At 37.4% G+C, this 25,496-nt stretch overlaps 3 protein-coding genes across 6 annotated transcripts; 1 reads left to right on the top strand and 2 right to left on the bottom strand.

Moving 5' to 3' along the window:
- Positions 1–322: 322 nt before the first annotated feature.
- si:dkey-234i14.6 lies at positions 323–8,848 on the bottom strand. Of its 2 annotated transcripts, XM_017405672.3 has the most exons (5): positions 7,835–8,590; positions 5,332–5,508; positions 3,684–3,893; positions 1,458–1,671; positions 323–1,301 (listed from the first exon to the last, which is right to left on the bottom strand). In XM_017405672.3, the coding sequence occupies exons 1-5, from the start codon at positions 8,321–8,323 to the stop codon at positions 1,123–1,125; spliced, it is 1,269 nt and encodes a 422-aa protein (XP_017261161.1). In that variant the 5' UTR covers positions 8,324–8,590; the 3' UTR covers positions 323–1,122. The 2 variants fall into 2 exon arrangements, with proteins under 2 accessions (XP_017261161.1, XP_024859377.1); XM_025003609.2 differs by lacking the exon at positions 5,332–5,508 and having other exon boundaries at positions 7,835–8,848.
- Positions 8,849–12,476: 3,628 nt separating this feature from the next.
- prpf18 (PRP18 pre-mRNA processing factor 18 homolog (yeast)) lies at positions 12,477–18,635 on the bottom strand. Of its 2 annotated transcripts, XM_017405589.3 has the most exons (11): positions 18,477–18,635; positions 17,637–17,714; positions 17,385–17,411; positions 16,009–16,110; positions 15,799–15,912; positions 15,510–15,656; positions 15,299–15,367; positions 14,862–15,002; positions 14,692–14,763; positions 14,455–14,610; positions 12,477–13,068 (listed from the first exon to the last, which is right to left on the bottom strand). In XM_017405589.3, exons 1-11 carry the CDS (start codon positions 18,540–18,542, stop codon positions 12,988–12,990), a joined length of 1,053 nt encoding a protein of 350 aa, XP_017261078.1. In that variant the 5' UTR covers positions 18,543–18,635; the 3' UTR covers positions 12,477–12,987. The 2 variants fall into 2 exon arrangements, with proteins under 2 accessions (XP_017261078.1, XP_017261079.1); XM_017405590.3 differs by lacking the exon at positions 17,385–17,411.
- A 1,086-nt stretch (positions 18,636–19,721) lies between these two features.
- On the top strand, positions 19,722–24,635 carry bend7 (BEN domain containing 7). Of its 2 annotated transcripts, XM_025003788.2 has the most exons (10): positions 19,722–20,127; positions 20,687–20,758; positions 20,839–21,165; positions 21,391–21,507; positions 21,595–21,926; positions 22,639–22,746; positions 22,944–23,061; positions 23,149–23,262; positions 23,444–23,542; positions 23,945–24,635. In XM_025003788.2, exons 1-9 carry the CDS (start codon positions 20,061–20,063, stop codon positions 23,500–23,502), a joined length of 1,314 nt encoding a protein of 437 aa, XP_024859556.1. In that variant the 5' UTR covers positions 19,722–20,060; the 3' UTR covers positions 23,503–23,542; positions 23,945–24,635. The 2 variants fall into 2 exon arrangements, with proteins under 2 accessions (XP_024859556.1, XP_037833999.1); XM_037978071.1 differs by having other exon boundaries at positions 23,444–24,634.
- Positions 24,636–25,496: the final 861 nt, after the last annotated feature.

Genomic DNA, 25,496 nt, shown 5'->3' with positions numbered 1-25,496 from the left:
AGGACACAAACCACAATTTTTGTTATTTCTTTCTTTCTTTTTTTTTTTTTGATCAATTTGACTTAGATGGGCCATTAAACCAGGACTGTTCCTCTTTCACAATTACCTGACAAGTAAGGTTAAAAAAGTTTTAAATTGCTATATCTTTGATTAATAGTATAATTATTTGTATATATGTTACCTTTACCTTTATCTGTGTTTTGTCTTTAAAAGTAAAAAATATTGTGTTAAAAAGACAAAGTGAATTTATTAAAGCATTTTAAACGGATCAATCACTGTTAAAGGATTGAGGCAGATCCATACAACAACTGTTAGTGCTGAGTCAGTGTGTCACCAGATTTATTGGCACTTCAACTACATCATCATCATCATCATCACTGAAACATTTTACATAATCAAAACAATAATATACAAAAAAAATATAATAAAATACATGGTATCTATTTTTATAAATATGACAAAAAAAAATGCTATTTACAAGGTAGCACAGCAAAATAAGCCACTGTAGCAAATAGAAAATCATCACCATTATTATCACCCATCATCAGCCAAACACACACAAAAAAATGACTGAAAACCCTTTGGAACAGCTGCTGCCTCACTTCATCTGCTCCCGCATGTGTCTTTATAAACACTAACATTTCTCAGCTGAAGATGATGCATCACAGACAGTTTTACAACATATGTGGCACACCATAACACACAATCAGGTATTAATTAGAAACCAAGTCAATCATTTACCTAATTAAAAGAGGAAAATACAGATTCAGATAATTTATAGTCACATAATCCTAGTTTCTTCCATCACCTCTCAGAGCTAAATACTTATCTTGCTTACACTTCTCTGTGTGAGTAATTTATACTGTTTTATTGCAGCTGTAAGATGTAATGTGATTGTCTTTTTGTCTAAACATGAAAAATACTCCATATCTAAATGTAACTCTTGTTACTCTCACTACTCCAAATACATGTAGGTTCACAAAATTATTCATCTGATCCCAATCATTCAGCTCCATATGAAACTATGAGGAGCCCAGTTTTTGCATCATTGGTCAAACTCTCTGAACAATCCACTATTTCCCACTAGATGGCACTAAGCATTCATCAAGTAGGCCCATTATTTCACTCATACATTGACTCAGTCAGACCTGCCTGCTTGAAGGCCTCTGCCACCTGTCTGGAGTGCTTCATCTTAGCTGACAGAGCCTCTAAAATGTCATTCTGGTCCACAGCCGTGGCTATGCGGTAAATGAAGGTCCCCACTGACTCAAGGCCTCGCATGCCCAGATTTACCCCAAAACCTGGAAGATGGACAGAAAAGATGCTGAGACAAAACATACAGACATTTGTGAAAAGATGCTTCTTTGCTTTTAAATTCTATTTGCTCTGAAGTCTGTGATTAAAACACTCCTTCACAATCTTGACAATCAAATAGATGGTGTTTTATACAGGTGTACCTGCGTCAAAATTGAGGACTCGTGCTGCCTCACCCTCTACAATGACAGCAACACTGTCCCCCTCGATATAGGCAGCACTGATGCGTCTGTGGGACAGCTGGATCTCAAAGAGACGCCGACTGCACTGCATGTGGTGGAGCGTCACGTCGTTCAGACGAGGTTCTATGTCTGTCTTATAGGCATTGAAAGATTGATGAAAAATGTTCTTCATTATCTGGTGAACAAAGAGAGACAGAGAGAAATGTTAAAGTCATTCAGCCATAAGTTAATAACGCACACTTTTCATTTAAGTATGAGGTACAGTGCTATCTTTTTTAGTGCCAAATGAAAAAATAAACTTCTGATAAAATGTTTTCAAACAACGCAAATGTGGTGCAAAATACTTGCTCAACTCATAAAGTGTAATTATTTAAATCCATGTGAAAATTAGAGTTTTATCAAGGAAATTTTGGAAATACTCAAGAATTTTGTTGATTTTGTCAGGTCTATTTCCAAAACCTGTTAATGCATGCATCTAAACTCTAAACATTAACAAACTGTTTTGATGTGTTAACTTAGAACGTAAAGAAATATCTATAAGAACTTAACTGTGTTTTAATCTGAACCTATCAAGTTGAAAAATATAATATTTAAACTCCTGATCAGTGCTTTTCCCCAACAAGAACATCCAACCAGTTTAAAGAAAAAAAAATTAAAATTTGAGAAACTGTTATAAAATTGTGGTTGAATGAGGAACTGACACAGAACATGGGATGTAGAAATGTGAGTCAAGACTTCAACTATTGTAAACAAAACAGAGCACACTTGGAAACAAGGCAAGTTATCTAAAACCATTATGTTTAACAGGTGATATGAGGTTTTTATAGAAGTCTTATTTTGCTTTAAAGTCAGTTATCTGAAATTAGTCTGGTTTGTTCAAATTAAATTATTCCAAATGTCTCTTGTTCAATTAAAACTTTTTAAAATCCTTGTAATTGTTCCCAGATAGTTATAGGAACAGTTGCTTCTCTAAGATCATTGATGATGGTGTTGTGTTAACAGACACTTGAAAGCTGCTTGCCTTCACAGAGGTGGTCACACCTGCTGATGATCCGTTAATCAAGTGCATTTAATTAGCAGCACCTGGCTGCTGCTTACCCTCTAATTCCAATAAAATGAGGAACTGCTGCAGGCCTTTTTGAATAAAGTCTCTGCTTTCTCTCTGCTCAACTCTGCTCTTCTTCGAACCACACTTACACAGTTAACTGTTACCAAGTAACAGAGCTTTTGAATGGGCACCCACATAACAACAAGAGCTCCATGAATGGTCTTTCGACATACCTGTGTGAACTGAAACAACACTACATGCTGTGCCTGCAGGCTATGCAGGATCAGAGTGGCACTCACCATCAAAATCAAGTGACTTTAAATAAAACACTAACAGCCAAGTAGGTGTACCAGCTCCAACAGTTAAGCAGGTGAAGAAAAAAAAAAGACTCCTGCCCCGCATTTGTTCACTCATGTGTAACAACAGATTACAGATGGCTTTTTTACTCACACACAAACACACAGAAGCTTCGTTCTCCTCCTTTCCCATTTGTTCATCATACACTCTAAGGTTCATGAACACTCACGATCCATTATGTCAACAAACACATAAAAGCACCTCGTGCACACAGAAACCAAAACCATGGATAAACAACTGAACTCACACAATAGCGGCTCAAAGTCCATTTTCTACGAAACAGGTGACAAATATGCAAACCTTTGATGCATCACATTGCTGTGACTTGAATAAAATCATTCCAAACTATGAAATCAAACACAAAAAAGGTTATCCTGAGCTATATCAAATAGTCCAGTTTGAAAGAGTTTATTCCAAAAGTTTTCCAGATATATGGATATGCAATTCTAAAATGCAGGTATGCACTCAATGTCAACAAAGCACTCGGCTGAATTTGGCAAAAACCAAGAGAAAGCTTGAATTACATGATTGACCTACATTAGTCTGGTCGTAGTCTGTATAAGTAAAAAAAAATGGCAGAATTGGACAACTCGGAAAAAAAGTTTATGATAAAGAATGAATCTGCTGCCAAATCCAAAAGAAAAGAGACAGAGTGAGTAAAACAACTGTCGAGCCATAAAGGCAGAGTTCAGCATTCAAACACACAAAATTTTTGCTAGACCGTCAAGTTTACTGACATATTTTCAGCCGGTTTGGCTGTTTCCACTAATAAAAAGTCTTACAGAGGAGTTTGCAGTGTGCCTGAGGTAGCGAACCATCTTGGTGTCAGAAGCTGGACAGACAAGGGCCATGTAGCGGTTCCTGAAGGTGCCGTAGATCTTCAGGTGGAAGCCGGGCTTGGCTGTTGGGTTTCTGTGCTCTCTGAGAGCCTCCACTCCATATGCAGACAGGTCAAAGTAGAGGCTGTGTGCACGGATCTCAGGTGTCGGCACCTGAAGGTAACAATAAAGAGGTAGAAAATCCAATTATTTCAAAATGAGTTCAAGGAATTTTATTCTTGTCATACATAATATTGTCAACATAAAAAAACAGTTTAGTCCCTTTTAAGTGTAATTCTTGATGTGTCTGTGGAGAAAAGACTGCAGGCATAATGTCACTCAAGAGGGGATTAAAAATAGCTTGATTTTTATTCAGTGGCTCAACCTTGTAGTGACTAATCATTTTCCCTCAAGAATTTCTTTTTTTTTTTAGTGACAAAACATCCAAGACTAAGATCAAAAACAGCCTTTAGAGCAGCCCAGGGAGATTGTGAGATGAGAGAGCAGCAACTGGGTAATGACGTTGAAGAGAAGGAGGAGGGGGAGGAGGAAGGGACAGTAGAAGGACCAGGTCATATCCTGGGAGAAAAATTCAATCATTACAGGAAGCAGCTAGAGAGAACAGTGGCCAATAAAAGACAGCCACACAGCCACCAAACAGGACGTGATATGAATGGTTATGGTGGCATAAAACGAGACTCTCCGCTTGTGTTCACATGGTAGTTTGATGTTAGTTTGGAGCTTTTCACCTTAACCTGTTTATTTCTTCCACCTAAATAATGCTCTGTGTTTTCACTGTAGAATATAAAGAACAAGGTTTCAGCCTCATGAGTCAAACTGTATCAATCAAGCACAGTAATAAAGACGGTTAATGTCTCATGACCCATGCAGCATTAGCAGCAGACACTTGCTGTAAAAAACAGGATTATATTTTGAATCTCTTCATCTTTATACACCAGCTGGAATGGGATTTTGGTTGTTGGATTGTCTAAGGAACGTACTTCTCTAGTGTGTATTACTTGTTTCATGCTGTTTTTATTTGTTATTAAGAAAAAAATAATAAGTAAATTGGTTAATTTTAGTGTACTTTTAGAAATGACTACTGGCAGCTGATGTTTTGATATCTTGATCCAGATTCAATTCAATTGGGACAAATTATGAGTCTGGTTCCAAAGCTTTACCATGGCATCCACCTGTCTCCATCTGAACAGCAGCTGTCCTTTTCAAATTCAGCGACTACATAGAAACATCTGCCAGCACTGATGCTGACGAGACCCAGCAGTCTCCTGAAATCTAGCTGTTTGGACGAGTCGGATATTGTGTTCAGTTGCTGTTAGACGCTGAGCCTCACTGTTTGCTCAGATTATCTGTGTAAGGCAGGCAAATACAGCAAAAGTGCCACTATTATGACATGCTTCATTCTGTACACAAACAGCAACAGGAAGATTATTGACTCAGTGTGCTGATATATCGTCACGTTCATGTTTGCATCCGGCTTTATCTGTGATGACTTTACGCGCCAGCTGTCTTGTTTTTATTTCAATTATTTCCTGCATACATTTAACCTCGAGTGCAATAAACAAATACATAAATGCCAAGTGTGTTACCTGACCTGTCTCTGGTCTAATCTCTCTATACTAGCATTAGCTCCGTAGGCATGGCAGGACTCCACGGTGTAGTCAGAGCTGATCCCCAACACGGAGCAGGAGTCGCCACACGAACCATCAGCCACCACAATTACCCGTGGCCATTCTTTGTGTGGAATCCGCTGCAGGTATTCCTCTGTAAACTAAAACACAAAGAGAACATATAGTTTATAACAGCTATATTTACCTTTTGTGGTGGTTTAACCTAGCAGATAAACTCATACTTTGTAAGACATCATGAGAAACTGTAATAAAAAACTTCTATTTCTGACTTAAGAGATTTAAAAACTGCAAGTAGGATGATGAACTGTTTTATTTTTCTTTGTCAGCAAAGAAATTAGTTGTCGATCTTATTTATACTTCATCAAGAGGTTTGTTTATGCTTTCTATCCCTGCAGCCTGACCAGCAAATATGAGTTCTATTTCCGACACTACCTATTAATCTACAGAAGGGAGCAGGCAGGTTTTAATAAAACATTACAGTATAAGGAAAATTACAATGGGCTTTTTTTGGTTGCTCTTGTATAAACAGCAGAACATCTCTGAGAGAGAGTTTATTACTTTGCTCTGCTGAATGTTTACTTCCTCTCAGCAGCATGATGTCTGTGTAAAGGAGGAGTAGGAGCTGTCCAAATCAAGTTGGAGGACAGCCAGATGGGCTGAGAGGGAGAATGAAAGGGTTGTGCAGTGGATGTAATAGCCAACATCCTAAGAGAGCCATGTCTAATCTATTTAGGCCACATTGAACAGGTGATTTTAATGACCCCTTCTGCATTTTAGGACCTTAGAAGCATAAAAGTATCTGTCATCAAGTCCGCTGTCTTGTCTAATCAAGAGGAAATGGCAGGCTTGGCATCGACTCTAAGTGAAGCATAGCTTTGCTGTTATCAAAAACCCTGCTGACCTTGTCTTCCATCTTCTAAAGGTTGGTGAATCACCAGAAAAGAAGGTGGGCAGCAGCAACGAAAAATAACCCTCACAACAGGCCCGAAAAGAGGAAAATCTAAGAAATCTAAGACAGTGAAAAAATGTTTGCTCCTGAGTTTAATGGTTTAATGGTTTAATGAAGGAAAGTTAAACAGTAAAATGAGATAAAAGTACTTTTATTGCATTTGACAAAGTGAATCTCAGACTTAATTCATGTCATTTCAATTTTAAAACATAAAAAGGGTGCCTTAAACTATATCAGACAGTGCAGTTTACTCTAGAACTTTTCTAGATATGTTGATACGCAATTCTGAAATGCAAATACACAATGTAAACAAAGGACTTGGCTGAATTCTCTGAAAACCACAGGGGAGCTTGAGTCACATGACTGACTGTATTAGACTGTCTGTATGTAGGTAAACAAATATGGTGGAATCAGATGGGAGGTAAACAAGTAAACAAAGGTAAACAAACATATGTAGTTTGCATCCAGTTAAAAGTACTGCTTACAAGTTTTAATTTTAAAGACACATTAACCATCAATATGAGCAACAAAAATGTTTTTTATACTGAGCTTTATGACATTGCAACGAGTACCTTTAATCATAGTTGCACTGATCACTGACAGCTTTTAATAATTTTGATGTTTTTGTCTTGGTGGGTTACTTCAATATCATAAGCTGAGCTCCAACCTTAAGGTGGGGGGTTTATAAAGCACATGGAGAGAGCAATAACATAAAATCTTTTGTAATAAAACTAGGATAATTTTTGTTATCATACAGTGATTAAACCTGTGCTGTATTTATTGTGTTGTAAAATCAGATGGCATAACTCATGGCAGTATTTGGATTAAAGAAACCAAAGAAGATCCTATGTGAATAAATAAACTCTTTGAACTCAAAATAGGATTACATTCAAAATCTACTTTTCTGGTGCTGTAATGTGTTTGGGTGGAGACTTGTTGGCTGTAATTCTGCCATTTATTTTCCACTGACCCCAGTAAAACTGTGGAAAGGACTCTGTTTATATAACAGGGTTGTAACTCAGGAGCTTTGCTTTCAGTCTTTGAAAAGACTTGGACAACTCTCAAACAATGAAGGTGAGATAAATATGCCAGTGCTTCTGTGTTTTAATGGATTTTTATGGTTGCAACACAAACATCTGAACAAGAAGTTTCCATATATTTCAGGCATCTCAGTTACTGCTGAAGAGAAAGAACACAACAATGTCTTCTGTGTCTGCTGACACTTTGGGAAGATTATGTTTTTAAAGCCTACAAAAGAATAATTCAATAATAATCAAATGAAATACTGTGGGCTATTTTATTTCCCTTTTCTCTGTAAACTAACTGCATTATTTTCAAATCAAAAGCATGTAATTTGAGTGTCCATGGAGAGAAATGAAGTTGCATGAGTTTGGTGTTAATGAAATTGGCAGAACCAGATAAGGATTATTGTGTTCTAATTTGCAAAAAGCTTTGATATTTTTAGGCACCATAATTATAGTTAGACTGGTTTGCAGATCTGAGTGAAGAAGTCAAACCTTGGTTCCCAGCTGCACTTTGACCTCCACCTTCTGCTTCTTCTGCTCCAGGATGCTCAGCAGGTACTCCTGAAACACGCCTATCTTGGTGAAAAAATGCTCGTTGTGCCAGCAGCCTTCCATGTTGTCAAAGTCCACTCCGAGTCCCAGAAGAAACTTGACGCTGCGGGGATCCAGGGCTATCTGCTGGGGTCGGCAGAGCAGGGCGGTCCGGTACCTCTCATCCAGCACGGTCAGTTTCAGCACCTTCCCGGAGCGGACAGCGACCAGCGCGGCCGTCAGCCCCACGGGACCCGAACCCACGACGAGCACCGAGGTCCTGGCGCGCCACTGCCTGAACCCATCCAGGCTGACTTTCAGCACCACATACAGGGCCACCGCCACCAGAGTGCTGAGGGCAGTGTCATAGGCGAGAGCGCGATACTTTTCCTCCGCGTTTTCCCCGATCTCACCAACTCCTCCGGCGGCTTCTGGCTGCAGCCCGTCCATACCGCCACGGGAATCCACTGCGAGCCAGGAGGGGCCAGATCTCCCCCTCAGTTATGGAGCCGACCTGCCTTCATGTGTGCATTTACGGCAGGAGAGAGCTAGGATCTGCGTCCACAGCCTGACCAGCAGCGACGTGCCACATGCGTCCTCTCCGCTCGCAGCTGCAAGTTGAGTGTCTGCAGCACGACTCCCTCCCCCTTCTTTCTCTCTTCCTCCTGTAAGGTGTGTGTCCACGGAGGGTCAGCATAAAATGGGAGAAATGCTTAATAATAAGTGATTTCCCTGTAAGTGAATCTATGAATTGAGTTGAAAACTTGCCTGAGGCACAAGCCTCTGGTTTTTACTCCGTGAGAAACTATTGATTTAGTGTTTATTAAACAAGATAGGTCAAATGTATCTCTCACTTTCTCTCAAACACTTGCAGGCACTTAAGGCTACTACAGGAACCATAAAAAACAAAGTTTATTCTTTTAAATGTCTACATGGGGTAGGCTACCTATAAAGTAAAACATGGCATGATATGATGTGATATTAGAGGTTTTTCGTCCTAAATTGAGTGGTGTTAAACCCTCTAAAAAGTACACATCCCTGCTCTCAGAAACATTGATTAAGTATTAATCCTTCAGTTATTACTGTCAGATAGAAATTGTATCCATTTAAATAAATCTGTAGAACAAGATTCTGTAGGCTATATATTAAACTCGGTTACTCAAGGGGTCAAAATTAAGACCTTGGTCCTACCTGAGGGTCAATTTTGGTCCATGTTGTTTGAAAAAAGACTCTAAACAGAACTTGTTTTTAAGTATAATATGTCAAATTGTTGTTTATTTCAAATTTTATGTCAGCTTAATGATTAAAGAGAAAAGTCACATGTAAAAAGACATTGCTATTAGGATTTATTTCCATATTGATAAACTAATAAAAATCAGTTTTCAACTTTATGGGAAAGCTACAGTAAACAGTAATGTTTTCAGTCTTTATTTGAAGAAACTGACAATTTCTGCAGATATCAAAAATTACTGAAAAACATCAGACTTATTTTTCTTGGCTTCAAAGTTAGCTAGTTTCCTTTGAGAAGTTTACACTATACGCTCAGTTTTTTAAGCAAAATGACCAGCGATAGACTCGATCTGTCACAGATCGGCAGTCCAGTTCAAATTTATTTAAAATATAATTTTGTGGGCCTGATAAGTTAGAAACAAGAGCCATTTCTGGTCCTGTGAGTTTTGAGTTTAACACATGTGCTATAGACACTTACTGTATTATGAGGGAATTCTTGGCCCAGGTCAACCATGCTGTGAAGGCATTATATATGAATAGTGTGTAAATTTTAAAGTGAGAGGTCACCAAGTCTAAATTAGTGTCTATTTTAAGAAAGAGAAAAGCTAAAAGAAAGAAGTCGTTGGTGACTGTACCTACATGTTCAAATCTCTCATGCTTTTTTTTTCTTTCCTGGATCCATTTCTGCCACAGATTTCCATTTCCTCAGTTAAAGGACCGTGCAAATCATTGTCTGTCTTGTCTTTTTCATTTACCTTTACTTCCATCTTCTCTTTCCATTTGGAGACATTTCACCATGGTGATAGCTCTTCAAAAGACAAGACCAATTTTGGTGAAAAGAGTACACAAGCCAGAAAAGAGGCTTTTCAGTTGCACTGCTGCAGAATATGGATTAAACTGGCTCACTGAAAGAGCCAGAACTCCGATATGTTCATGCAGATACCTTTTTCACTTTTTATTTTTGTTTTATACAATACATTTTTTCTTGCAAGAGACCATCAAAACTTTCACATGGACCTTGATAAGGAATATAATCGGTACTGACAGTATTAACATTTCTAATAAATGAATCCTCTTTAGAAATATTTTCTGGAAATCCAGCTTTGGTTTTCTCCCACCTGCTCATGCTGAGTGACTTCAACGCATCACATTCATCACAAGCTTTGGCATTTTAACTAATACTCTGACCTTTAAGCCCTGCTAATAAAATGCACACTTGAGGATGGCGGTGAGATGTGACTCCGGACATAAACCTAAGGTTTTACGGTGGTATATTTGTTTCTGACTTTTAGAAGAATATAGTGCTTCTATTTATTTATAGCCTAAATCCGTTTACACTGCCAATGATCCAGAGCGGAAGTGAAGGGAGAAAGACAAACAGAAAGAGAGAGAGAGACATATTGGAGCGACACACTACACCTCCACCAGTAATTGGTTTTCACCTCTACTCAGATGCCTGGCAACTATCGCCTCGTCTATTCTACATAGAGAGAAATGGAGCTCTAATTACAGATTTTAAACACACAGGCTGGCAGGCAACCACTGATGAGGCCTTTCTGAAAAACATATTCAGTGAAAATTTTAAATGATACATTAATCATAATGATAATCACTTCGCTGAAGCTAATTTCTGTCTTTAACATGAGATAACTGGAATAAACAGATGGCAGAGGATTATTTTTTATTAAAATATAATGTAAATAATCAAAAAAAAAAACATTGAATGTTTATGAAAGGATTTAGTCGGAGATAAAATAGTTGGGAAATATCTCATTTTGTGTCCCACTAAATAAAAACCAAATAAGCATCTCAACATTTTTGCTTTGATTTTCACATTGTCATGGTAATATATGCAGCTACAGGAGAGACGGAGATAATCCCTTCCTGAAATCTGGGGATTTGAATGTGTTTATTACACGGAGTGGATCCCTGACACATCTTCCTCTGACAACAGAGAACAAAAGCCGCTCAGAGAGCAGGTTTCTATCAGCTCGCTCATATCCTATGGCCAGTAATGGGGTTGCTCACAGATCTGAGGTCATTAGAGGAAGAAGAAAAAAAAAACTTCCCTGGACATGATGAGTACAAATCCTCTTTTGTTGTCAGGGAGTTCTGTTCGTGTCCCCACAGAGGGCCACTGGTAACAGACCGGGATCAGGCCACCTACTTGTTTGCAGTCTTTTCATGCGATAATGGTCCGAACAAAGTGAAATTAAGATGATTGAGCTGACAGTGACTTAACATGGCTCAGCAAATTGGGTTTTGATGCTGCACAAAAGAATAAATTAAGGAATTTGGCAAATGTTTTCAAAACAAATATAAAATTTGTATTTCTTTTTAGCTTAAACAACAAATGGCAAAAGTGTTTAATTTTATTCCAGTTTTGCTCAAAGTTTCTAGCACGTTTTAAAATGACGTATATCCAGTTTGTTATAGGAATCACAACTCATGGTCAGTGGTTTCCTCTGAGCACCAGACCAACTTTTCAAGGCCCTCACAAACATCACTGATGAGAGTGACACATCTGACTGAACTGGACTGAAGCCAAAATATTTAACTTAACTCTGACTCAAGGACAGGTGGGTGAAAGCCTTCACGGATGAATGCGCTGACCTCAGATAAGACCATTTGTTTACGTCAAATGCTTTTCCACAGTCAGTTTGAAAAAAGAAGGGGGAAAAAAAGTAAACTGTAATCTTTGCTGTGGTTAAACTGTAGATCCTGAGAGTTCAGAGAGAGAAAAAAAAATAAATCAAACACTAGCTGAGTGTGTTTGCTCTGCCAACTGTCAACCTGCCCAGAGCCTCTGGTTACGTGTTCAGAACCGACAGACTGGAACTGTGATGACGTGGACTCAGGTGGCCAAGAACATACTATCACCACAAGGAGCAGCTCAGATCACCATGGTTACACGGTGTAATAAGGTCAGTGTGTGATGCTGGATGTTTGCGTCTTAACCAAACTACTAAAAGGTTTCCAGTCACTTAAATAGCAATTTTAGCTTCTGCCTAATGTTTTTTTGTTCTGTTCAGAACAGAAGGACACAGAGTCTTTATGTAGATGATTGCATTAATCGGGAATATTTAGTTAACGTACAAGGTAATAAATTATCACTGGAGCATACTGTGGTGAGAGTATTTTATTACCTATAAAGAAAAGGATAAACTATGGTGATTAAAATAGTCCTATTTAGAAGACTAGCTGCACAAGTGTGAAAATCTTTTTAATTACAAAACGACTAAATCCACCTTTAGTAATTCAGTAAATTTCCAACAGCAGATACAGCAATACTGCAACTTTTCTGTCATCAAGATAGTAAAAAACAGATTTTCATACATGCTGGAAATGTACATAGAAATGAATCAGAAGTAAATGTAGTAAATTTATCATTTATTTACATCAAATGTTATTTCAGGTGCAATAAAACTTACACTTCCTTTTTCATTAGCTAATGACATCCTGCCTATAACAACATGAAAATGAAAGAAAACCTTTTGAAAACTTACATTGAACATTATGCAAATATTATTTGTTCATAGCATTTAAAAAAACAAGTAATTATGATTTAAATTCTTTGGAGCATTTTTATACATCAGATGAGTTGAAAATACTTTGACAAGGCCAATCCAAGACACTTAATGATCGCCGACTGAATCCAAGACTTTTAACTCTACGGGATGAAGCTTCACTCAGCCCAGATGTGTTTAATTTGTACATTTATTTCTGACAATAACTCAAAGAGAAACCCACGTGTACAAGAGTTTAAAACTTCCTGTTGCAATCCTGATCTAATCAGAACAAAAATGCCTGTTGTGCTGTTGTGAAAAAAAAAAAAAAACGAATTCAGAATAAAGTCTTGTCCTCATGTTAGAAAAATTCAAACGTTAAAGAGCATTGTACTCCACACACTTCGATGGATCGGTTGGGAATTGTTTCTGGCAGATAGTCATTAGCCTCTTCAGCCCCTGAGAAATAAAAACAAGTTAACAGTTAATAAAATACATAAAGCAACCTGCAATTTTTTTCTTAGTTTTTAAAAGACATAACCAAAATGGGAAAATTTTGTTAGATTTGTTTAGAGGAATAAATCTCTTTTTCTGTGCTTCAGGATATCTCCTTGGGTGTTTGAAGTCACAGCCACTTCTAAAACTCAAGAAACAACGAAAAACAACCCTTGGACTTCAGTACTGTCAAGAACTGCAAATCTCTCCAGCATGCTTCTCAGATTTGCTGGGGAAAAGTATGCCAGCAAGTTATCTAGAATCTCCATCTTTATCTCCTCCCAGTTACAAAGGGTACAAGTTCACTCTAAGGTTTTTGCATCCTTCTAAAGTCATAAAATTTAACTTCACGTAAAAAACATGAAGGTTTTTTTTTTTATAAATATATATTTTAAGAAAAACCTAATCTAGGTGCAGTTTGTGGATGACACTCTGTAGCTCAGTAGCTTGTAGAACCACATTTAAGAGCTTCAATTGAAGTTTTCTAAATGAATTTTCTAAATGACTATCAGTTTCAAACATTGCTTTGTTTGTACAACAATGTTTCAGTAAATTGAGGTTTGCAGGCATTTGTTACAGCTCTCGGGTCTGGCTACAGCACTGAAATGTGTACAAGTCTGAAGTTTGACTTCTCAGATCCGTGATTTCTTTTTTCTTTTTTTTTTTACTCCTTGTTTTGCAGATTTCTCACTGTGCTTGAGATCACTGTTGTGTTACATGACAAGAATCAGCTGGGAGACAGATGGCAAAGCATCTGACTCAGATTTGTTTTATAACTGCAGCAAAACAACCCAAATATGATTAGCCCGCCACTATTGTGCTTTGACAGTTGGGGTGAGGTGTTTTTGCTGATAGGTTCTGCTTGGTTTTCTCAAAAACATGGCTTTGTGTAATATTGCAGAACAACTATACTTTAGTCTAATCCATCAAGAACACATTCTTCATGCTTTTTCCCCCAATTGTACTGCCATGAACGAGAACATTTAACGTTCTAACTGGACGTTTCAGTCTGAACTCAAGGTAAATTTTACTGGATGTTCGTTCTGTTTTTGTACGAGCTCTTTAGCTTTTTTATTTACGCTCACTCGTACAGTAATGATGTGCTTGAACTGTTGGGCATTTCTGAAAAGAGACAGATACTACGTAAAGTAGGGGAAGTAGAGTGGGGCTCACTTCACGAACATGTCTTGTTTCTGTGAAGAATATTGATCAAAGCGTGTTCTGAATGTTTCATAAAGATCTCAGAAAACTGTGATTATAATTTTGCAGCTTTAAAAACTACTTGGTTTTACAAACTTTTAAGAAGAACCCTAAGCTATAGAAAAGTCCTGACGTAACAAAGTGACTCACCTGAATGTATTTTCTTTGTGTCTCATCGTTGAGGACGTGAGCCACGTGTTTGGAGAAGATCTTTTCTCGACCAGTACGGGCGTGGATACCCACCATAGTCACCCCAATGGGCCAGGGAGCGTTACCAATGGCCATCTGTAGATACGCATCATTTGCCTGAAATCAAATTGTTAAAAAATTGTTAAACGTGTGATGATAAATCTGTAAAAGTAAAAAAAGGCGACAATAAGAACACACCTTCACATATTCTCTCTCCAGCATGAATTTAATGATGTCTGTGATCGATTCTTTTATGTCAGCTGGTAAATTCTGAAAGAAATATAAATAATTAAGATGAAAAAAAAACATTCCATCAGTTATAGGCTCGTACTGGAGTCTGTTTTATACTTTCCTCCTTGAAATGTTACCTTCTTTCTGAGCTTTTTAAAGAGAGGCTCGAGATAAGACTCAGTCTGTGAGTGTGTTGCGCTGGCCAGCTTGCCCTGGACGCTGCGTTTCACGTGGTCTTCTCGACTGTTCAGATCTTTGGCCCAAACACCAAGAAGAAACTACAAACCAAATGGGAATATGGCTTTAAAATGTGTTAGCAACAAATATTAAACACACTAACATCCCATCAGGTGGCATTAAAACACAATGCCTAAACACTGTAACATCATTACAACTTAAGTAGTGAATTTGCTGGATGTTAAAGAAGAACAGCTTCATTAAATAGCCATTTAAATTAACACAGTACATGAAAACGCAAAATCAACAATCTTAACGGCAGTTACTGTATTGGCATAAACATTTTATCCAATAGCTCCCTCTAGATATGAAGAGAAGCACAGTCTTATTGATTTACCCTTAAAAATTTGGCGATTACGTCCTGATCTCCACTGTCATCTCCTGTACCCAAGGTTTTTCCAAGAGCCTAGAGAGGAATTTGGACATTAAAATACAAACATTTAAGTTTCGATTGACATTTACCATTTCCTAAATACATTAATAACTAAAACAAAACACCGTAACAAAATCTTGCACAAAACTGGGCCACATTTTACTGAGCACTGCACCTCGAGCTCCTCTATAGTGGTGTTTTCCTCATGAACTTTCAGGTCGTGCTGTGTGTCCACATCCCCCGATTCTGTCGCTCCAACAATCTCATTCAGATACTGCTGGTCGATCTTGTCCATGGCTGCTTTCAGGTCATTTCTCAACCCCTGGACACAGAAAAAGAAAAAATTAAAGTGAGTTCTCTAGAATTTTCTATAACTTTCAGTATTTTTTCATTTATAAACCGGCAAGAGGCATGCTGCACATAACAAAAAAAACAAACAAACAAAAAAAAACGTTCAATCCTACCTTGTTTACTTCTGGGGTCAGGATCTCAATTTTCCTCAGTCTCTGAAAAGCATCATAATCAGACTCTCCAAACAATCGGACTGGTTCCCCTCGTTCTCGTAGCCGTCGAATAACCTGCAAAAACAGAGAAATGCAAAAATATTAAATGGGTGATTTAAAAAAAAACAACCTTACTGACAAAAAAAGAGCAGCTGTTTTTTATGATCTCACCTCTTGTCGTGACAGTGTCATTGGCAGTTTCTCCTCGGTTAGTTCCAGCTCTAACACCGGGTTAGTTGAAGTGGATGGTTCATTTTCTACCTTCTTATCAATCTTTAGGAGAACATGAAGGAAAAGAAATACACTAACATTATGGAAGGTGCTGTAATAAAGCAGAAGGAATTTAATAGTGTCAAAACACAATTTTCTTGCATAAATATGCAAAAAAAAAGAAAAAAAAGATATGTGCAAAAAGTGTTGTCTTTGTGAGATGATAGCTCAGACTCAAGTGAATGCGCACCATTTAACTGCACACATTCACAAAGCCAAAACAGCAAAAATGATAATATTCTGATTTCGTTTAATATATGTAATTTGAACATTGTTTGCACATTCTAAAACCTCACTGCAGGAAAAACTTTAAAGAAGAAAACTGAAAACATGATACCAGAACATGCATTAAAGAACACATGCATCACAGCACTTTCAGGTTGAGGCTTCAGAAGCACAGCCCAAAAGACCAACTATAAAACTGACAAAAAACAATCCCGAAAGCAACTTGTGTTTAAATTAACATGACATATGTGTACAAACAAACCGGCTTAAAAAGTTTGGTGTTTTAAGTTGTGAAAAATCTTGAAAGAGGAATGCATCTTTTTGTTTTATTAGAGCAAGTTTTAAAAGACAGTGTCATCTAATGACACAGACATTTGTAGTTGGTCTAAATATTGCTGCTTCTGTCACAAATGAATTGCAAAAATGTGTTTCTTTTAGCTCAGTACGCCATGCTGAACTTCTTAGCGTGGCTGTGCCCCACTTCAGCTTGGTAGCTTCCTTTCCTTGTAACCCTGTCTTTGGAGAAATGATTTGAGCACTTTTTTAAAAATGCAGCGTATAGTTTGGATTTGCTGGTAAATGTGAGACATGTAGAAACATACTTTTAATTTACAATGACAATAATGTGTTGTAGGAAACACTGAATGACTCAATAAATTCCTCCACCTTCTAAATGCAAGTAAATGTCAACATATTTAAGCTTTTATGTTACTGGCTTCACATTAAAACACAATTTAAAAACAAATTTGAATGACCTCAAATAGACGAAATTTAGTTCTCACAAAAAGTAGAAGAAATCTGGTATTTCATTAATAGCCAGTAAGAAATAATATATCAAACTGGATCTGTAAATAATAACTACAAAAAGGATAGTGTTTATTTAAGCATTTGGCCCCAAAATGCTTATTGATTTAAAACTGAGTGGGAAAATAATGAATAAAACTGTCTGCATGAAGTTTGTTAAATTTCCGACAGGATGCCAAGGAAGTGGAAGCTTTCTGTTTCATTTTGACATGCAACCTGTTCACTACTGTCACTGAGCAATCCCATACCTGGCTCTCAGGGGTCTCTGTCTGAACCTACAGATGCAGGCAGCAGAGGCAGGTTGCAGAAAAACAGCACAGTAAACACTAATGTAGACCTGAAGATCAGTTCTCGGCCTTATATTGTTTTCTAGCAAAAGGTTTAAATACTGTGTAATTTTTTTACAGTGACATTAAAGACAAAATCGCAAACAGTAGTTATTTCCATGTGTTCGAGTGTTTTAGACAAAGAAAGAAACATAAGGTAATGCTGACATCAACCTTATAGCCGCATCTTATGAAGTAATCTTCTTTCTCCTTGCGTGCGAGATCAGCCCTTTTGAAGCATTTTTTGGAGTCCTGGAGCGAAACAGACCATTGACTTGTGTTAGACTTTAAAGGAAACTCCATGTACATCACAATAAGAATATTCTACCTGTGGGAAAATCAGAGGAGTGCCAAGACACAGACAGAAGCACACTCACAATACAGATGCTGTATGTTTATTTTTTGTTCTCTTTCCATCACAGTGCACATTTACAAAAACGTATCCAAGAAACCAGCCGATGAAACTTTTCGCTTACATTTCAATTTGTGAACTTTTCAAAATGAAATAAAAACAAATACAGCTTTTGTGTAACACACTTTCCTTAAAAAAAGGTTTAGATTCAACAATTGTAATTCTGAAGAAAGTTGGTGGGTCTGAATTAGCACTACATTAGAAACTGTTACTTGAAATTGTTGTTTTTTGGGAGGGTGGGGGGAATGACAGGAAACAAATAAAAGAATAATTTTAGCAACATTAACCTAGTAACTACTTTTGAATTTTAACCAGTCAATGTTTCCTCAGTGAAAGAGAGCACACATATACGTAAAATAAAAACACTGCCAGTTCTTTTAAACACAACCCCAAATTTATTACTGAAAGATATGTTTAATCCTGTAATGTTAGCCAAATATATTTATTTGCACAGTGTCTAATACAGCTATTACAGTTCTGAAAATAAAAACGATAATTCTGGAAAAAAGTGGTGACTGACAGAGCTAGCAGCTAAATCGACACTAGCTAACAAAGCTAAGTTGTTAATCAAACATAAATAACAAATTTTATAAGATACTCACGTCAATTAGCTCTTTTTCCTCAAGTATTTTCCTCTTTCTTGCTATCTCAGCTTTAAGTATATCCATTTCGTGACAGTAACACGGTATGTTCTTTATTTTTGAGGATTTCTGGACAGCGCTGCCATTAAAGCTTCACACCGGAAGTTAGCCTAAGAATCATCTGAGGTTCACTTCCTTATTTCAAAATAAAAGCCCGACAAGTCATTCACTGCAACACATTACAGCACACTGCATGTGTTTTTTATTTTTATACATGAAAAACTATGATGTTGTTTTCATTAATTTCAAATAAAAAAAAGACAGGCACTAAAACTTAGGAGACATTTTACCCTAATTACTGATATAAAGATAGAACAGTTGAATGCAAAGATACCCTTTCTCTAATACAAATAAAATAAGTTTTTGTTTTTATAAACTACCTGTTTTGTTTTGATCCTTTTGGCCAAGATGAAGCACAATAACTCATAATAAAAATATAATTTAAGTTGGTATTTCTTTCTTTCCTGCATATTTTGCTAAAGAACACTAAGAAAATATTTTCTCATAGTGGGTTTAATGTCAACAGAATATTTCAAACGTTTTGGAAATCCTTAGAAAATAAGGGTGGTAAAATATCTGAAGATTTATTGCCATCACTAAAATGATTCTGTATCAAAAGAGGATCTCAGAGAGACTGTGTCTTTTAAATGTACACAAATACTTAAACAATTTGTTACCAATGTTACTCAGTTTGAGAAAAAGAGAAAGGCAGAAAACAAAGACCAAACAGACAGATGACACCTCAGAAAAGATCTTAAAACAATGTCAGTAAACAAAGTTCCTTGCTTCATTTATAAATACAATTAAACTGCATGCAGACACAAAAGCTACAGCTTCCTCTGGTGTTCATTTCATGGATTCAGATAAAGTGCAAAACTTTTCTTTTTCAAACTACCACTACTACTACTAATAATAATAATAATTTTAACTGAAAGATCCAGACATTTGTGGAGGTTAGAATAAACTAATCTTAGATATATTTTAGATATTTTCTGCCACTGAAAACCTGCAGAATGTCACCATTTCAGTGTCACATGACTGTCAAACACCTGATTTAAGTAGACTGTTGCTGAGCAACATTTGTTTTTTTTTAAGCAGAGTTCAGTTTATGAAGCTTTTTCAAAAGTTTATTTTAGTGACTTTAACTCGACTGCTTTTGCCCAAATGCCAGTTTGTTGTTTTCCCATTATTGGAAATTGCCTGTTTCTCGACCTTTTAAATGAAACATACCATCAGGTGGCGCAAAGGGATATGTGACGAATTCTTAATATTAAAGTCATTAATGTATTTACATGGCGAAAGGGAAGAACTGGCGTCATGCTGGGAAAGGGAAAAGAAGCATCTTGGAGGGTGGATTTTAGACTAAAAAACGACGGGGAATCTAATCGACAACCAGACCCGAAGCCCAGGCTGAGTAAAACAAATAAATAAATAATTGTTTAATAATGAGGCAGACGGACAGTGATTGCGCTGAGTGAATTCTTGATTTCGTCTCCCCGTGGAGTGATTTGCGACCGCACGACTTGCTGAATATTTCCGCTGAAGATGGAGTTTGGGGAGAGGAAGAGGAGAAGGAAATCCCAGAGCTTTAAACTGGTCACGGATGAGGAAGGTAGGCTGCTGCTGGATGAAGACGCGCTCTCGTGTCTGGGTGTTTGTCTGGCGCCTTGTGCCAGCACAGACGACTCTGTAGACAAAAGCCACGACAATGAATGCCCAGTCTGAGCATCGAGCTTCACAAACAGCTGATTCTCAAAATGATGCCCTTAAAAAAAGGAACGGAATAGAAAAATCACCTCCCTGCTATTAGTCTCAATATGATTTTTTTTTTCTAATGAAAATTTTAAATGTTATCGCTCGGCAGTCCAAAATGTGAACATCTGTTGCGCAGTCTTGTCATGTAGGCAGCTAAAACTGCTCACTTCTGTTTGTCTGAGTCTGTAAAAGCTGCAAAATCTATCTCTCTAAAACTACTTCATACCTACAGGTGGTGGTTTCTGCATGGGATGGGGAAGAGGGTGTGTGTGCGCGTGTGTGTGTCTGGGGGGGTTGTGTTCTGCTTTCGTATCAATCACAGACTCTGCAGATGTTTCAGAAAGGCCAGCATCAAGATTTACTCATTTCTTTTTTTTTTAATCTCGCGTATTCTAACAAAATCATTTCACATACAGATTGTGACCCATCAAATGTGACAAAAGCCAGTTGTGCCAACGGGGAAACTAATGATGCTGCTGTGCCTGATGGTATGGATCGTTCTGAGGATTCATTTCTACATTAAATCACTGTAGATATCACTAATTACCTTTTTTTTGTCTTAATGTAGTTTGGCTGCAGGGGGATGAGAGCATGGAAATCAAAAGGCAAATCACAGGAATGATGAGACTTCTGAGCGATAGGTCTGGCAGGGTTTATCAACGTGTCGGATCGGAGCAGAACAGCTCAACGAAGGAGCCCAAGGATAATCTTAACTGTACTCAGACTCTGGTTTCATCTCCTGTGTCAGAGGACCCTCAGTGCAACAATTGGAGCTCTGCAGGGGACCCAGAGCCGTCATCTTCATCCACCTCCATCCCTAACGATCCAGCCTGTGGCCAGCACAGCACCCGCTCCAGAGCCCTCAGGATCCTCAACAGCACAAAGGAACCAAACGGTAGGGTGACAAACAGAGTTTAACAAGAAAGAAAGAAAAAAAACACATATTTTTAGTCACAAATTATTTTGTTGTAAAAGGCCAAACGGAGGCCGGCACTTCAAGACAAACCCTCATTCACACATCCGATTTTCTAGTCACTGAGCATGAAAGCACATTGTGCCCATGTGAGTACACATGTTAAACTGAAGAATCTCTAATCAGATCACCCTTACTCTGCTGCAGATGCACTCCCTCCTGCAGTGCAAGAAATCCCCTGCTGTATGTGCAACTGTAAAGGCACCTTGCAGGCCATACTGCAGGAACTGCGAGCCATGAGGCGGCTGATGCAGACTCAAAAAGGTCAGAACGTTTGCCTGTTATGGAAAAGAGACACGCCGAGGTAAAGACAATCTAACATGCTTTTGGTTGTTTTGTTTTTTTCTGTAGCATCCTTTGACAGGCAGGAGCAGGCAGGCTCCACATGCCATCCTCACCTCGGTCCAGCTTCCACTCCTCGGCGTATGCCCCCCAAAAGGAGACCAGTCTATAAAGTGGCTCCACTTAGTGTATCCAACACGAGGAGAGTCACATCTCTACTGGGGGCATCAGCACCTAAAGCCGGTCCTACGGAATCTGGAAGGAGAGAGGACAGTGAGAAACTCGACTCATCTACACTCAGCATGCACTCTGTTTCCTGTGATGTTTCTGTGTTGCCACATCAGGTCGGCAACACACCCAGTCCTCCCCTGAACCAACCGAGGGAACATCAAGAGTTAGAGGTCCGTAAACTAATATCTGATTTTGTGTTCATACTGCTTTTATTCTGCTGTGAAATCCTGATTCAGATATATTGAACTCCTTCCCATAGAAACAGTCCTGATACACAACATCTTTGTTTATACAGAATTATTAGCTGTGCATGCTACTTTAAATGAATATTCTGACATTTAACAGGTTAAAATACACATTGATACTATTCAGATAAATTAAAGTACTGTCAGTCTTTAAAGGAATGCATATTGCCCACTGCCTTTCATGCCAGAGTTTAGGACTAAACTCATCTTATATTGAGAAATTATAAAGTTGTAGCCATTTTGGTCAAATCTCGAAAACATCTCTCATACAGTCTCATTCAATATTGTGGGATGTTATGCTAAGGGTGTGTGTTATAAACAACTCAGATACTACCACATCACAGTTTAGCCCAATAACTAAAAAAATGACAGGATTATTGGCATTTTTGTATTGGCTATTGTCAATTAGCTGTGGCAGCCATCTTGATTTGGTTGACTCTAAATGTTAATGAGTTGCAGATGTACATTAGGTGATTATTTCTTGTAAGTTTCATTAAAATCTGTCCATTGGTTTGTTGAATATTCTGCTAACAAACAGTGTTGCAATGCATAGTTCTCAGAATATGTGCTCAGGATGACTTCCAGCTATCACCAGGCTAAACAAATAAATTACATTGTGTTGTATCACTCACTGCAGTCTGAAGTTCGTCTTGCAGAAGATTATGACGTGTTCATCTCGAAGGCCCAGCTAGACTCCATTCTGGTTAACTATACCCGCTCTGGCAGCCTCCTGTTTCGCAAACTGGTACGCTTCCTTGATTTTTTTAATAGAGCAAATTATAAGTCCATGTGATTTTGCTTACTGAAGTCATGTATTCATATATTTTATTATTGTTCTTTTAAATCCAGATCACATCTTCACTTTAATACACTGTAAAAAGTCCCCCAAATAGGTGGTCATTTCAAAAGAGATATATTGTAAACATGTTTGTGAGCTTTCAGGTGTGTGCCTTTTTTGATGATGCCACTCTGGCTAACTCACTGCCAAATGGTAAAAGGAAACGAGGGCTCAATGACAACCGGAAGGGCTTAGACCAGAACATTGTTGGTGCCATTAAAGGTAAGAGGAAAAGTACACAAGGCATAAATTTGCCTTTTTTTCTGACACTGTATTACTAAAGAAACTGTCATTTATGTGTGTAATCAGTGTTTACAGAGAAATACTGCACTGAACACAGAATAGAGAAGCTGCCTGGGCCTCGAGACTGGGTGCAGATCCTTCAAGATCAGATCAAACTTGCCAGGAGGAGGCTGAAACGAGGTCTGCCTTAAACTTTGATCTTTTATTGTACTTTTTCATTTTTACCTCAATAAATGCAGTGCTGCAATGGTTATAGTTGTCATAAATGTTATCAATATTGTTATGTTTTATTAACAATTATCTTTGTTGAAGTATTTTAACCATTCAAGCTAAAGTTATTCTTGTTCTCTTGGGTCTTCAGATGCTGCAGACGCTGAGGAAAACTCAAATGGTCCATCCACAAGTATGAACGTCACATAAAGCTGTCCACTTGCCTGCATGGCGATCATCCTCTCAGCAGGTGGATCTGTTTGCTTTTCCCATTTGGAAACTGCACCTTTCTTCTCACATTGGTTTGTCATCTTACATCATGTTTTTCATCAACTCCCCCTCTGAGCACACAATGAGCTTTACCTCTCCTCACTCCATTGTCACAACACACCCACAAATTGGCGTCTCGAGCTCCCTCATTGGTTCACAAGTCTTGGTCGTGCTGTTGCGGTGACATTTGACATTCTCATGCAGCTTCCCAAAATGTCAACTAATTATCTTTCCAACGAGTATCGTTTCCGCTCTTTCACCTCTCTGTTGTAGCCACAGCTGTCAAAAGAAGATTTCTCGACCTGCTGCACATGCTTACATAAATTCAGTCCTTTTTGGTAATATTATATTACACCTCAATAATATTCTTATTCCTCCGCAGGCTGTCATTATAGTAAGCCTGATTGTACGGAACAGACACTGAAGAACATGTCGGGTTGATTCAACAGCTGCCTCAACTGGCTTTCAGCACATTAGTCATCTTCATTATGAATCTGACTTGATGCATTTCCTTTGCAACTGCTATGTGAAATGGAGATAAAGGGAAATACGAGGGCCAAATGAAAAAGATGACTACTTATATCATCTGTCTGTCTTTGTCATGAAAACATACAGTGCACAACATAGGCGTACTTGTGGTTTTTGAGGCTATTTCATGGGCACAAATTTAACTGAAGAGCTGGAATTTTGTACCAGGAGACAATGAACGAATTAAAGAAGTGACTTATTGTTTACATTCTAGGCAAAATCTTTCATTTTTGCCTGTAACTCTCAAGCGCTGTATGAATAAAAGCATTCATTCAGTGTCCAGAGACCACATCTTTACATTTCCATTGTGAATTGTGCCTTTTAAGTGGCTTCAGTGGGTGTAATGTGCAGTACAGCATCCACCTTATTTCCAGACATGACATTCAAAGTGATGTATTTTTGGTAATTTTTTTATATTTAAAAAAAATAAATGAGCCCCATCTTAATAAAAGCATAAAACATATAGTTATTTATAAATGTTTTTTTCTCCGTATGGAATTTCTTAGGTTACACATAATAATGCTATCAATTTTGTGATTAAATTATGTATTTTTCTTTAAATATTTCTCACTGTGCATATGAAAATTTTAGCTGTATCCACAAATAAATACAGTTGCCAAATGATTGTTTGTGTTTTTTTATGTGTGACAGAATAATCAACAAAATGAATATATATAATACACTCTGTTGAATGTCTGCCTGAATCTCTCACAAGGTAAAATGAGAAAAATTCAAACACATACACACAAAAAACCCACAATTACAAAACATTTGTTTAATATTTTTCCTGTATGTTTCCTGTAACAATGATACAAGAAAAGCAGACAAGAGGGAGAGAAAAGAAGTGATTAATGCTATAAAACAATAGATACACCAAACAAAATAATAAAAAATAAATAAATTGATACTCTTCACAAACAACAATTAAGCATTTTCCACCTCATGTAAATTTCAAAGTAGAGACTTTAGGGAAAGTGGAATGAGTTTTTAAAACTATTTTTATGTATGAAGAACTTACAAAGAATGATAATCAAATTCACTGTAACATCATTATTCTTATTATTTATAAATGCAACAAAGAATGCATTTTCTTTAGTTATTTCAAGTAGATTAGACATTTTAGGAGATGTCTAAGAAAGCAAATCAACCCAACTGTACAAATTTATATTAAAAAGTTGTTTCAATTTACTTACTTATTATGGTCAAAAATAAGCTAAAGCCTAAAAAATTATCTACATGTCAATTATATCAATAATTTTTAATTACTCTTTTTTGAGTCTGGGAGCACTAAGACATTTATTTAAATAATGTAATTTGTATTCTGCTTAGCACATCATTGAAATGCTTTGATATGAAGTCAAGAATTTGTTGAATGAATTTTATTTATTTGTTTGTTTAAATAAAAG

Source organism: Kryptolebias marmoratus, linkage group LG11 (assembly GCF_001649575.2).
Source record: "Kryptolebias marmoratus isolate JLee-2015 linkage group LG11, ASM164957v2, whole genome shotgun sequence".
NCBI lineage: Eukaryota > Metazoa > Chordata > Actinopteri > Cyprinodontiformes > Rivulidae > Kryptolebias > Kryptolebias marmoratus.
This window is presented reverse-complemented; position numbering and strand designations above follow the sequence as displayed.